General features: G+C 44.6%; 1 protein-coding gene across 5 annotated transcripts in view; it reads right to left on the reverse strand.

The window, feature by feature from the left end:
- RALGAPA2 (Ral GTPase activating protein catalytic subunit alpha 2) overlaps positions 1 to 14,979 on the reverse strand; it is a 1,651,508-nt gene that overhangs the window by 671,233 nt on the left and 965,296 nt on the right. For all 5 annotated transcript variants that reach the window (XM_069234346.1, XM_069234347.1, XM_069234343.1 and 2 more), the window contains one exon: positions 7,744 to 7,802. In XM_069234346.1, the coding sequence (XP_069090447.1) occupies positions 7,744 to 7,802 (59 nt within the window). The remainder of the gene's footprint in view (positions 1 to 7,743; positions 7,803 to 14,979) is intronic.

Below are 14,979 nucleotides of genomic sequence, written 5' to 3' on the forward strand. Positions count from 1 at the left end.
TCTTTTATGACAGCCATCTGAACTGCAGTTAGAATTTTTTCTATAGGTGCAAAGGGTTGCTCTGCATTTGAGTATAAATGTGATTTATATGCTATGGGCACCGTGTCATCCTCATTGAAGATGACATACGTAAACCCAAGGGCACCAGCAATTATTCTGATGACCAAATTCTTTTTATTATCACTGGTGTTTAAGTGTTTAGCTTCCAGCATGTCCTGTTGCAAATCCCTAAGGATGCTTGTGTGTTCAACTGTCCAGTGTCTGCTAGAAAAATCTGGACGTATTAAGTCGTATAGTGGCTTGATACGTTGTGCATAGTCAGGATTGTATGTTCTGCCAAAATTAAAGAAACCAAGTAAATACTGTAGTTTCTTTAGCGTATTTGGTGGGTGCAACTGTTCACACTTCTCTAGGAAGTGCGGGGCCAGGCTCTTTCCTTCGTTTGATAGCTCATATCCCAGGAACAATACACTGAGAAAGGCGATCTTGCTTTTCTTAAAGTTGAATTTATAACCGACTTCTGCAAACCCCCAAATTATTCGATCAACCCTCACAAGATGAATGTTCAGGTCGTCGTCTGTGAGATAAATGTTGTCCACATAGGATAACACCTCAGGATCAATATCATGTAATATTGATGTTACTCGGGCTGAGAACAGCCCTGGATTATTCTTATAGCCCTGGGGTAAATGTGAAAAGAGTTTTTGTGAGCCAAATGAGAATGCACTGAGGTCCGACTTTCTTCCGCTAAATTCTGGCAGAAGAACCCGTTGGAAATATCTAACGTTGTTTTATATTTTTTGTGCACTATGTTGTTTATCAGTGCCGTGCCATGTGAATTTTGTATCGCATATGTACGTGTATGACTGTTTAAGTGTCTGTAATCTAAGACTATTCTACAGGAATGGTCTGGCTTCGCAACTGGGAATAATGGATTATTCATTGCAGAAGCACAGGGCTCAATTACTCCCTGATATTCAAGCTGAGTGAGGATCTCCCTCACTGGAGCTTTAGCCTTGTGTTTGACTGGATATTGTGTCTGAGGCTAGGATGTAGACCTGACAGGTATTACATGACCCGGAGAATCCCTGTCCCAACCTACATAACTGCGGTATAATGCGGGTGCCTGCACTAGAGCCCATCTGACAGCGTAGTGTTCCTTTTCTGCCTCCGAAACAAGATTAGAGAAAAAGGCAAAATGACATTTTCCCCATGTGAGAGCTTACGGACGTGTTCGGGCGGCCAATCTCTTTCGGCCAATAGGATGTCAATTCATTCGTCCCAAAAGATCGAACCGATGGTGCAATCCACGTCTCCCTCAATTCGGATCTTTAGATCAAAAAGTTTATCCAGTGGGATTATGCGCCCGTCCGCTGTTTCAACTGCAACAAAATCGCTAGTTGCTGTCGCACCCAGATGATCTTTCAGACTGGCGACATATCGTGACCTCTGCTGCGCTGTCTAGCAGTGACACTGCCCACGTCTTGTTCTTCAGCAATGTTCTCAAGTGTATTGCCATTTTTGACCTATAGTGCTGCCACCTTTTTCCTTTTAAACTGTGGCTTTTGTTGCGAAGTCTTCTCTTCTTTTTTGACTGTAGACTGCGACAAGTCTTTCTTTTGTTTCACGTATTCAGGACGTCTGTCAGGATGGCCACCTCTCTTGCTACGCCTATCCGGAGCAACTTGACAGGAACGAGAGGGACGTGAATCAGTATATCTATCAGGAGTTCTAATATTCTCCCTATTTCTGAGAGTATACATCCTTTCGGAGTTCTCTGGATGCCGAGAGTCTGCTCTCTGCTTCTGTCTGCCTTTAAATTGTTTTGTCTTCTCCCAGCGCTTTTTCGAACCCTCCTGTGTCTGTTTCGTACCTTCCTTATGGGTGGTACTCTGTACTTCCAATTTCTTTGGCTTGGCTCCCAGACTATCCCGTCCTATACTAGTAGAGGCATAGGAAATACATTTTTGGTAGCTGTCTCTCTTGATCCAAATGTGGAGTTTCTATGAGATGCTGGCGTATAGCCAGTGCTACCGCTTCCCTTTTAATGTTACTGAGTATTATCAAAGTTACTGTGTCAAAATTACGCATTAATTTCATCCCCAAATCTAGGGCAGGTGCTGCCCCATGCTCATTCTGTATTTGTTTTAACACCTCCGGCAAATTGGCAAGTGTCGGGGTACCATGTGTGGTAGTATATATTGCAGCGAAGACTGTACCCCATGTGGCACAGTCATCCACTGAGGGAACATCCCAAAGGGCAAATACATTGTTAGAATTCTATGTTTCTCCTGTGGTCCCGTATGGGAAAACACAGCTTCCAGCTGTTTTGTTTTCTGGGCTATCCAATAAGGTATTTTCTCCTGCTCTGTGGGTACTTTACCCATATTAGTTTGCACTGTCTGTGGATTAATCCCAGTAGCCAACTGGTATCCAGCAGGATCTGGTGGTACTGGACGCGCTGGTGTTGTGTTCAAAGTCTGCTTTACGAACTGAACAAGCCTTCTATATAATGTTAAAATCTCATTATATAAGTTTCGCACATCTGCTACTTGCAAATTTTGTATATCTGGGTGAGGTGTGTATGTGGCAAACATAGGCCACGTAGGTCCGTCATTACTTAAAGGACCTAATCTCACTCGTTGTATTACATGTGGTAGGGCGCCTTCAAACCAGTTCTGATGCTCTTGATAGGTAAGCGGTATTTCATGGTACTGTATGCTTGATACCGTTTAGGTACATTAGCAATTGTATATGTGTGAAATGAAAGTGTTCTGCGCTCTTCCTCCAGAAAGGTGACCCAAGAATAAAATGTTTCGGTTTCATAAGCTTCATTAGCTTCTACTATGAAAGTCACTTCCCCGCCATCTTCTCTAATCCCATGCGCTACTAGGTGTAATGTTAATGCTTGTCTAGCATTCTCAGGAATCTCTATGGGGGTAGCCATATTTGTGAAAATAGGTGAAGAGATGGAACACCAAGTGGGGAGTAAAGTCCTTTTTCTGAGTTCAAGCTCGAACAACCTACAGCCTAGTTAGGTGTTCCCTGTTCAGCTGAGGAGGACTTTCCCAAAGACCACGGACGTCTCCGTATAATGGTACTTAAGAGTACCTGATGTCTGTGAGACAGTGATAGTCGAGGTATCCGTAAATTAGTGCCTAAACATCATTGATGGTGGCGCCATGTCGTAGTTTGTACTCTTGCTCTGGGCAAGACTGCTGATTCAAGGAAGACAGTACTTATGTTTGTAGGCGACTATGCCTATCCTACAACAAGTCGCAACTGTAGTTCCAACCCTCCGGCTCACTAGCAGTACCTCACCAAAAACCCAAACAGTTAAAGGTGATTTAGGCAGCCTTTATGCATGGACTCAGAAGTATGATATCTCAGGGAGTGTTGTGGTTAAACAGAGATGACCCCTTTCTCACAGATATATCATGTCTCAACCAAACACAGGCAATAACGAAGATGCAGTAATGTATTAATAGTTTTGATTTAATACAATCTGTGGTAAATTGCATGAGTTGCAATGATTAGGATAATCAACAGTGCAAGAAACAGAATTGTAAAGGCAAGGGTCACGATTATAAAGACCCCCACCATCTTGCAATAACATGAAAAGACATTGAGTGTGTGATATGTCCTAATACCCTACCACAAGAGGCCTAACCTCCTACCTAGAGGAGAGCTGGGTATGTTAAACCTAATCTGCCAATGCCATGTCCCTGGAAGGAGCCCCCCCCACTCTTGTTACCTTGGAATGAGGTCTTGTGCTTAGACTCCGAACGAACACGAAGTCTGGGTCAGCGTCAAGGCGACGTGCAGCAGCGATAGCAGCGATGGTATCTGGTTGGAATCCCTCTGATTATCTGTCTAAAGTGTGATGTATTTATACAGATCTACTTGGACCCCTGACGTAGGTTGTTCCAAAACAATGAATAACACAGCATGCTTGGGACGGTAATTTCTAATGTTAGCACCTACAGTTTGTTTGTCTTTGTCGGATGAGTTGACACCTTAGCGCGGTGACACTGATAACATAAATCTAAACAAAATGGCCTAACTATAAACAAGGCAGCCATCTTAGAAGAACTAAGTAAATAAATGGTCTAAGACAGAGCAAGCTAAGTAGGTTATAAGTCACTAGGTGGCGGGGGCACGAGTCTGCAAGCCAAAAAGCTGAGCTAACTCCTGTTATCCCATTAAAACAAACTAGGATTCACTAAAGACTGAAGACTTGCGGCCCTCAGAGGATGCACAGCCAGAGAAACGTTGCAGTTGCTGAACGGAGCCGAAGAAACAATGTTACAGGGCGAAGTTGTCACTGGAGCTGCAGACTGTAGAGTCCTGTGAAGTCCAGTTGCGGTTCCAGTGTCCAGAAATCGAAGTAAACATTGCAGAGGAATCCTGCTGCAATCTTGCACATCGAATCCGAGGACACACCCAAAATGGAGATCCTGAATTCTGCTGGAAGGGGGATTAGTCACCTAGTCCGGTGACCACCTATCAGGATGGGGCTGTGCACTCACCTCCCTCACCTGGCCACTCAGATGCTCCCAGAGGCCTCTGCCGACCTTGAATTAAAGATGGCAGAATCAAGGGGCCATCTGGAGGAGCTCTGGGCACCACCCCTGGGGTGGTGATGGACAGGGGAGTGTTCACTCCACTTTCGATTGTCCAGTTTCACGCCAGAGCAGGGACTGGAGGTCCCTGAACCGGTACAGACTGGTTTATGCAAGGAGGGCACCAAAGGTGCCCTTCAAAGTATACAAGCGGCTTGGGGAGGCTACCCCTCCCAAACCATGTAACACCTATTTCCAAAGGGGGAGGGTGTTGCCTCCCTTTCCCAAAGGAAATCCTTTGTTCTTCCTTCCTCGGCTTGAGCTGTTCAAGCAGCAGGAAGGCAGAAACCCGTCTGCAAACCCCAGTAAGCTGGTAGAAGCAATGCTGGGGGTCCTCTAAGGAGTATCCAGAGTGCATGGAATCATACAACCAATACTGGCAACAGTATTGGGGTATGATTCTGACATGTTTGATACTAAAAATGCCCAGGTTCAGAGTTACCAATATGTAGCTAGACATAGGTAGTGCCGCATAAAATCCCTGCACTCACGAAGTCCAAGAAAATGGAGCTGGAGTTAGTGGGGCACCTCTGATCATACAGGGGAACCCTCACACACAGATACCTGCACCGTGCCCTATGGGCTAGGAGGGCTTACCATAGGGGTGACTTATTGTGACCTGGTGCAGTGACCTGAATTGAAAGGGTGCATACACCTTTTCACACAAACCGCAATCGCAGGCCTGCAGACATATTTTACATGGGCTCCCATGGGTGGCATAATACAGGCTGCAGCCCATGGGGAGCCCCTGGTGCCCCAATGCCCTGGGTACCATATACTAGGGACTTATAAGGGGGCACCGATATGCCAAACGTGGGGTGTTTGTGGTGCAAGCAACCAAGATGAAAGGGAGACAACTCAGTCACTAGGGTCCTGGTTAGCAGGATCCCAGTGAACACAGTCAAAACATACTGACAACAGGCAAAAAAGTGAGGGTAACCATGCCAAAAAAGAGGGTACCTGCCTACATTGCTCTGCCTACCATTATCTTCAGACATCTGCTCCTGCCCAGATAAGGAAATGGACCCGGACTTTGGAATCAAAAACTCTTCAAAAATTCCCCTCTTTCAGTTGTCAAATAGTTGGGGGTCGCAGCACCATATTCTGACCCGGTGTCACTCACCAATCTCAACCCACGCTCTCCTTGGTGCCACTAGTGTGCTCAGATGTTCAAACCAATGAGAAACCCACTTTAATTCCAGTAATATCAGTGGGTTCTGAACTCTGCCTTCCTGCAGTCACAATATGACCCAATCCCCGCCCCCCAACTTCAAGCAGTTGGTGCCTGTGGAGGATCACCCTCCACTGCCACCCTCCACTGCAGCTGAGTTAGAGCTGCACTCAGATGTCTCGTCCCCTGCAATGTGGGTGAATAAAAATTAAAAAAAACATAGCCTGCAAAAGTTGCACTCACCTACATCGAAAAACAACATTGATTCTACAGGGGAAAGAAATAAAAAAGAACGGTCCTTTGGGTTACTTTTTTATTCTACCAATGGCTGGTAATTTCAGAAGGGAAAATTAAACAAAAATAGAGGGAGGGAAGGACACAGTGACCCCAGGAAAGAGATGTTTGTTTTCACCATTTCCACTAGTTTACTGCAAAAGACATCCAATAGGCATGCTAAGTCCTTCTAGTATGCCGAATTCTAAATGGATACAAGAAATAACAAAGGCTCGGTCCTAACTGAGGCACAGAGGGTTCTTGGACCTATTCTAACATACCTGGTAGTAATCCAGCTCACGTACCACCCAACAACTCCCCCTTCAGCAATGGGCATGCACGTAAATGCATACACTGTTGGGAGGGGCCAGTGCACATCTTTCAGGGGTGCTCTGTTGCCTGCCTCAACACTGAACTAATATGATTACTATCTGCCAAATAAGGCCCAAACTCCTAAAGCGGTCCCTCGCATTCCCTATAGTATACACTTTTGTTGCACTGCTTACATCGAGGTTCAATGAGCATTTTCACCCCTACTATGAGTCTGAAACGTTCCAAGACGTCTTTGACATTCATATTCTTTCTACCCTCCCTTGAACAGGTTTCATCCTCAGATGCTTTTAAGGGTCTTCCTAGTGTAATGCGTCGGACCTCAAGGCATACGTTGCCCATTTATATTCTGGTACTGAGACAAAGAGCACAGTATCAGTGACTCTCAGAGTCCATATGAACCAATGATTCTGTCCAGAGCAAAACCTAAAAGAAGAATTCCCCATTGTCTTTGCACCTGTAGAAGCTGCACAGATCGCGCAATTAACAGAGAATTCAACATTTCACTAACCCCGGTGTCCACACTGCATTCAGAAAAAACTCATTGCTGTCCGTGGGGCGGAGCTCCTTGACTGTCGAAGCTGCTCACAGTGAAATAATTCCACGGGTTTGCTCCCATAAACCAAAAGTCTATTACTGAACACAGAGAATTTGACGATGGCACCGACATACGGAAGTCTCATTACAGATATTCCATTTTCTTTTTATTAACAAAACAAGAAGCTTTGAAAATCAACAACTGAATTATTCCAACCCAATCAGTGGATGGTAGGAGTGTGCACTTAAGCCATGCACTCACAAACGTAAGTGGGAGCACAGCTAAGAGAAGAGTGAAACACGTTCGGATGTGACATAACCCATTTTTGTTCACTTTCCACTGTCAATTTCTGAAATTTTAGGCATGTTCTGTTTCTGCTACCAGGGCCTCCTAGTCTGCAGGTGAGTAGATGAAACATGTTTTTATTCACAGGATTATTGAGTCAGATAAAAAGTCAGGACAGAGAGCCGTAATTAACAAAAGTACCAAATTATACCTTCGGTATCACATGACCCCTTCTTAGGTTTTTAAAATTCAGGTATAAAGGAGAACTCATATACAATATGTTTCAGAAGAAAGAAGTTAAGACCTCAGATATAAGTAGTGGTCTCCCTTTTTGCACTGGCAGTTGGAAAGTGATGTGCTTTAAATATTCTAAATGTGCTATAAACTTTCTAGATGTTTTATTCCAGAGTGCCTAAAACGCTGATAGATCATTCTCAGCAGTGACTATGTGAAACATAGGGATAATTCTTTATATCTCAGACGTGCATGTGTCAAATAGCAAGTTCTACAAACAAATGTCGTACCTTGCATTTTGAGCTGGCTCTTCTCTTGCATTCTTCAACAGAATATTTATCAGATAAAACTACAAAAGAACAAACTTTATTAGTAAACAAGAATGTCATACTGTAATTGATTTTGACATTTCAAAAATGGAAAATTGCAATATGAAAGACTAAATGGGGAACTATTATTAGAATACGAGCAATTAATCAATACATAGCAGTAAAACAACATTTCCTAGCAGTAACAATAGGCTTTGGTGTGTCACAGGTATTTACCCTGTGGTAACACTGCAGCTAATGAATACCCCTGTCAACCACTTTAGCAGATTCGCTATGAAATAGCATAGCTAAGTCAAAAACTTCAACTGCTTCATGCCAGGAGCCTAAAAGACGGTTTAGTTTCACCTAATGTATTAATTATCACCAAAAGGTGGCACAGTCTTGGGTACAACTAGAGCCACTTATTCACAGGATCCAATGTCAACTATATTCTTGCTAACAGATGGCAAGAAACATTTAGGATAATTTCACTGCAGGTAACATCTGGTAGGAATGGTTACATCATAAGAAACACGTATGGGATATTTATGATAGTCAGACATCTGCACGATCTGCAGGCCATTATGCAGTTCTTCAATATATCTCGGTGCTTACTTCCTACTGTCATGTGGGGCACTGACAGACTTATCAAACTGGGATACTAAGTCCATCAGTGCCAGTACTATTCCCTGTAGTGCGTCAAACTTAGCATTCAGGGAGGATGTATTTTTTATTAATCCACTGGAACACTTTGGTTAAACTGGAATTGGAACTGAAGGGATAATAATCCTCAATAGTGTCATATACAACTTGACACTTGTCCTCTTTCTATGTATGTTTGCCATTGGGCTTCCTTGGAGTGAAAATGTTTCCTTTTTCTTCCCCTTTTTCTAATGTGTCTTTTGAAGGGTGTTCAACATGTATGCACAACCGTCACTTCAGAATGACTTTCAGTTTCCCAAGAACATCCAAGTAGTGCACGTCTAACAAAACATACTCTGCTCCTAAAAGAGCTAAGCTATAAATCTCAACTATTGTAACTAGTGGATCCCTTAGCACGTGCTCCACAACAGTGGCTGCACACTTCCTGAAATCTATCACTTCCCTGCCAGTGAGCTTTCGCCTCCATGTGTGGTTATAGTCTAGTGCAAGATGGCGGCCAAGAGGACAGATCTTTCTGGTGACACAGCTTTCAATTTTAGTCTCCACCATCTCTAGACACTCTCACTGCCCTCACCCCTGAAGGCAGCAGCCAATTCCATTGTAGAGAGACACCTCAGACGCTTCATGTGGCCGATGTCTTGGAACTCCATCTTGCCCATGCTCTTTGATGGCTATACTATTAAGCATGTCTCAGTGTCAAGACATTAAATGAGGAAGTTGCCTTTTGCCTTCTATTGCTGGGGAAGAAGTTAGGGTCCAGTATGGCACCTGAATGATATCCGTAAGGTGAGTAATCGTAAGGTGAAGAATCTGCAGGAAAAGGTATCAATCAGAAAGAGCATTTTTCCCCCTTGTCAATTTGGCAAGCTCCTTGTTTCTTTTGTGCGCTGTTTTTACTATTTCTATGAGTATGATTGTAGCAGAATACACCCATATGTAGTCAGTAATGTATAAGCTACATGCCAAAATTAACACACAAGTCATGATTTCACCCACCTACCCTTATAATGGACTAATGAAAGGATGGTCTGTCATTTTTTTCTGCACCTTGATAGATCCTAGTCCTCATGACTCAACACTTCATTTGACACTGTCAGGGCTGGAGGGAAGCGGCTTACCAGCAAATGATAATGCAAGTATGCGAGAAGAACACGTTACTTACCTTCAGTAACGCCTTATCTGGTGGAGACGCGATCTAGCCACAGATTCTTTACCTTGGAATTCTCTCCAGGTGCCAGACTGAACCCGGGAATGTTTTCCCAGCAGTACCCCTGCATGCAAAGAGAGGGCTTTGTGCGACTCCATAGCAACCTTGCCCACCGAATGGATGTGATGTCCATGGACTTCATAAAATCCCCTCTCCGATGCACTGATATCAGTTTTTTCCGTGACTGTTTTCCACACCAAAACACAGAGCCACTTACAGAAACTGCCTGTAAAAAAAAAAAAGAGACATCTCTGTCTTAAGCAATTATGAACTCCTAATGAAGGATTTTAATGCCAAGAAAGGGATTTTTTTAGATTAAAAGAGACATCATGTTGCAGAGCTTCCCCTGTAAGGGGAGTCCCTGTCCTTAGAATCAGTCTGCAGAGCAGAGAGGATGGGTGGGCCGGTAAGGAATCTGTACCTAGATCTTGTCTCTACCAGATAAGGCATTACCAAAGGTAAGTAACTTGTTCATCTGATAGCGACACCTAGCAAAAGATCCCTTACCTTCGAGTTAGATACCAAAGCAATACCATCCCTGGAGGATGGTCTGCAGACCAATTTCAGAAAAGGCAGTCCTACAGGGCCGAATGGACAAAATGCACAGCACAATGGACCTGACTGTTTAGACAGTTGGGCAAGCGTGTGCAAGGAACCAATGTTGCTGCCAGGTATATACCCAGGACAAATCTCTGCATACTAATGCAGTGGTCGAGGCTCTAACTCTGGTAGAATGAGGAAACAAGCCCTCATGGAGTTGCTTCTAGGCCAATGCGTAGCAGATTTTAATGCAAAGCCGACTGATCCTGTGAAAATTCACTGACTAGAACAAGCCCGTCTAGAAAGAGTGCAAATACTCCTATGAATGTAGGTGAGTAAGAGCATACTCCAAACCATAAGAATCAAGGAAAGGACCACATGCAGGTAAAGTCATAAACGCATTGAAAAGCAGGGAACTAGATTCACCATTGAAGTGGAACAAAATGTGTTGAAGACAGCAGGCAAAGTAGACATAAAAACAATTTGCACCCAAGGTGGGATTGAACCCATGTTCAGCCAGTGCATGGGACCAGAGTCAACATGAGAACTAAGCAGGGTAATCTGCAAGATAGTACTAATAGAAAAGAAAGGAAAGTATGGCAGACATCACACACTCCCCAGAAAAATAAAGGAAATCTAAGCATTTAAACCAATGCCAACCAATTGAGTAGTCCTCAGCAGATCGATGATAGCAAAAGCTGAAAAGTTAGCAGGTGTGAACCTGACTGAAGTAGGGCATGAATGGTAGAATAAATAGCTCTCCAGGAACGAACACCACAAAGTAGACATCCACAAATTGAAAACAACGCAGTTAAAATCTGAATGAACGAAAGGGGTGACAACCCATAAAAGACCGAAATCGCTCATTACAGGAAATAAAGTCCCTACAGGAAGAGGGGATATTAAAATCCCCAGAAAGTAACAGACAAGCACGTCTACCATCTTAATTATACCAAAGAATATGGGCATCTTCCGAAGGGAGTGAGGTACACAACAAAGGGTAACATTCCTGTATGAATGAAAGAATTTTAATAAAAACACAGAAGTGTTATAACTACCTCATGAGGTAGAAATATTATGACACTAGAAAGAATAGAGTGAAGGAATCAATTAGGTAAACTGTGTCTGAAGGAAGAACTCAATCGCATTACGAGCTAATCCCAACACAAGAGGAAACCATAATGTTCAAGGAGCATGCGTAAACAACCAGGGATCCAAGTAGCAAGATAGCCATCAACACAGAAGATGACCACATGGCAGCATCTTAAGAATAAATATGTAGAAATCTGGAGTCGATGGATGGTTTTTGGGCTCTTGCCTAAAAGGAGCCTGTAGCAGCAAAGGTACAGGACCTCACTTCTAAATGATAAGAAAGTATTACACATCTGCTTGCGAAGAAGGAACAGTGGAAGGGCAACAAAACCAGCAGCACAAGAGAAGAATGCCAGGAGCATTACTCATACAAACACAAATAAGAATTGGCCCTCTTGCACCACCGGTGCCGGAGCTACCAGCGGCAAGAAGCCATGCTGTTGAAGAATAGCAAGAGTAGCTCGCTAAAACAGGGCAAAGACACACAGATTTAGAATGGTGGTATCACTTGCCCCACTGCAGAAAGTAAAAACTTCTCATGAGAAGAGCAACATTAGAAAGAGAAGCATAACTAAGGCTTCAAAATTAAAGCAAGGAGAACAATACACTATAAAAAGACACTTGTGCAAGCGATATGTCATGCACAAAAGATCCCAGGGAGACATAATGACAAGCTCCCTATAACGGATACGAAGAGTACTACAAGATAATTAGTAATGCCTTTAAGGCAGAAGATGCTCTACATAGAGCAGGGTACATAACATAAAGGTAACTATCTCTTGAGCGTGAAGCCAGTCTTCAGAGAAAAAGAAAAGCCCTATTTTAACAGGTGCTAAATCCACTAGGGTCACAATGAATATATGCCTCCCAGACAACAAACAAAAAGTTGTGAACAGCCATAAGAAAAATAGGAATACCTGCTGAGGCAGGAATACCATACCAGATGCTACTAGAAGGTGGAATGGCTCAGATTGTAACAAAAAAAGGGAGTCTAAGCTTGGCTTGACAGAAAATATAGAACTCCACTATGGGATGGGTCCACCTGTAAACATAAGAATAGACATATTTACGAATCTTTGCCACTGCGGCTGTCCCTAAGGCACTGCAATGCAGAATTGGTATAAGTGCCGAACAGGCGAGTGCCATGGAAGGGCATATCTTCCAATGGGGATAGGACAGCTACCGAAAAACCAGAGAGACGTAGCCAGGCATGACAGTGCAGTGCTATAGAGTAAGCCGTGGCTCGACCAACTGAGTCTGTGGAATCCATACCAAACCTTATGACAAACCTAGCTACCTCTTGCCCATCCTGGAGTATCTGTGCAGGTTTGCTCCGGGTCTCCTACGGAAGCGAAGGTAGCAGGCGCATCACCAAATCCTACAATGCATGGGGAAGAAGGCCCAGAATACAGGAGGTGTTTACTGATCGCAGGGCGGAGCTGGTTGAGCAGAAAATATTTTGTCCCCAAGTTTCCAGCCATCTGGACTCTCTGTTCGGAGGAACGGTAGACAGGACGCGGAGGTCAGAAGTGGCTGTAGCAGCCTGCACCACAAAAGTTCTCGGAATAGGATGCTGGAAAAGACAAGCTGGTCTCCTGGGGGCAGGCTGGTGTCTATGGGCAATAGACCAGTCCACAGAGGTCCCCTGAAGAGGGTTTAGCCCAGGTCCCTATTAAAAGATCATACAGTGTCTCACTATATGGGAACACAAGCTCTATTTCTGCCTGACACTGGTGAGGCACTGTTATCAAGGGGGTCAGTGGTCACCTCCAAAGAGGGAAGCTGCAATTCTTTGACCGCAGCTGCCCTCTTCAGTACCTAGGCGAAGAAGGAGCTAGCCTCCATCACAAGGCTGCAGGAGGGGGATCCGTAGCCAGTGAGGACTGAAGGCCTCTAGCCTCACCCAATTCTGTCAGCCAACTACCCAACAGTGGAGGCAGGACAGTCTCACCTACAGGGTTGCTAACCTAAGCTCATCTCCTTCAGCTCCAAAAGCCTGTACCCCTGAAGGAAAAGTAGCAAGGGACTGATGAGGAGGAGGAGGGAAGGTATCCGAGCCAGGGCACCACCAGGTCCGCACCAGATGCCACCCGGTGTTGGACCAGCATCGGATAGGGAAAAATCGGTTCATGGTTGACTGCCACTAGTGACGTTGGCTGATCGAAATCTGAAATAGCAGGTGGGAATTCCGAAGGGATATGCACGCAGAGCAGAGATGGATGCGCGTATGGATCCACAGGGCGTACCTGATGCTGAAGGCAAACCCGCCAGCGTGGAATCAGGTAAGGCACCTCTCACCTCCTTGGGGCTATGAAGCATACAAGAGTGGCCCAAAGATGGCGTGAAGGGAGATGTGATAATCCTGCCACTGGGCCAGAGTCGCCCGGGCTCCAGGGAAAGCAGGGAAATGCGGGGTGGATTCATGTGCTGACTTCTCAACCGGGGATTGAGAGTGGCTGTCGGCAACGCTGTACTTACCTTTCATAGGCAGATGCCACAGTTTCGACCACCGGCGCTTCGCAGTCTGCTCCTCCGACATTGACGGTGGCGCACGATCACAGAAACAGCTCCAGGAACAAACTTGCAACTGCTCTCTTGAGTGAGACAGACGACAATACAGGGCCTCTGCCAGATGCACGCAAAGATCTTCATATGGTGATCCCACAAAATGCCTTCAGAAGAAAACAACAACAGGAGTCACAATCCTCGGAGTCATGGTGTTCCCCCAGGCACCACATATAAACAGTAGGAGGGTCAGTGGCCAAAATCTGCTAGCCACAGGACCCACAAGGTTTGAACCCAGAGGACACGTAGAAAAAGGCACAGTGTTCTCTTGACAAAATAATTTTTATTTTTTTTGTCTAGATAGGCCAACGGTCTGAAGAACTCCGGATCTAGCGCCAAAACACCCCCCCCCCCCCCCCAAAAAAAAAAAAATGACATCAGCGCATCGAAGAGGGGATTATCTGGACTCCATTGAAGTAACATCTGGTGGACAACGTTGCTGAAGAGTCGCATGATGCCCTCTTCCGAAGCGCAGAGATACTGCTGGGAAAAAATTGAGAGATCCAGTCTGGCACCTGGGGAGAATTCCAAGGTAAGGAATCCGCAGCTAGCTGTCTCTATCAGATATGGTCATTACAATCTCACTTGGACATAAGAGCACAAAGTTTACCTGGACCAACGCTTGCAAATGAAGATCAACTATACCAGGAACAAGATACTCAAGAAGAGTGAAGTTGAAGCGATGGGAGGGAAGAAGGGCAGACTCATTTTATTTGGCTTTCACTGGGTGATGTACTGCAGAAAGCTGACCCAGCCAGGAAGACAGATGGATAATAATCTGAGTAGCTGTGTGTGTGTATGGTAACTCCTGGTATCAATCATACAACCAACCATATCAAGCCGGGATGGCTCAGATTCTGGTAAGGGCTAGGTGGTGGATCACTATAGCAGAAAACTAATGTTTTGGGAAACCACATAAGGTTAAACAGTCGATTTAAATGATTCAAACAAGCGAAATCATTTAACTTTGTTTCAGAATTCACTTTCCTAAACTTGAATAAGGGGGATTACTAGTGTTTAAGAATATACCTATTGAGAGGGCCAGAGAATATTTGCTCTTTGCTATTTTCCCCTTATTTCCCCTAACCCTTCTAAATGAACTCGCTTAGGATGTTAAGGTGTGAACGCTCTTGTGGAGACTGCTGCAGCAG

This window comes from Pleurodeles waltl, chromosome 5 (genome assembly GCF_031143425.1).
Source record: "Pleurodeles waltl isolate 20211129_DDA chromosome 5, aPleWal1.hap1.20221129, whole genome shotgun sequence".
Taxonomy (NCBI): domain Eukaryota; kingdom Metazoa; phylum Chordata; class Amphibia; order Caudata; family Salamandridae; genus Pleurodeles; species Pleurodeles waltl.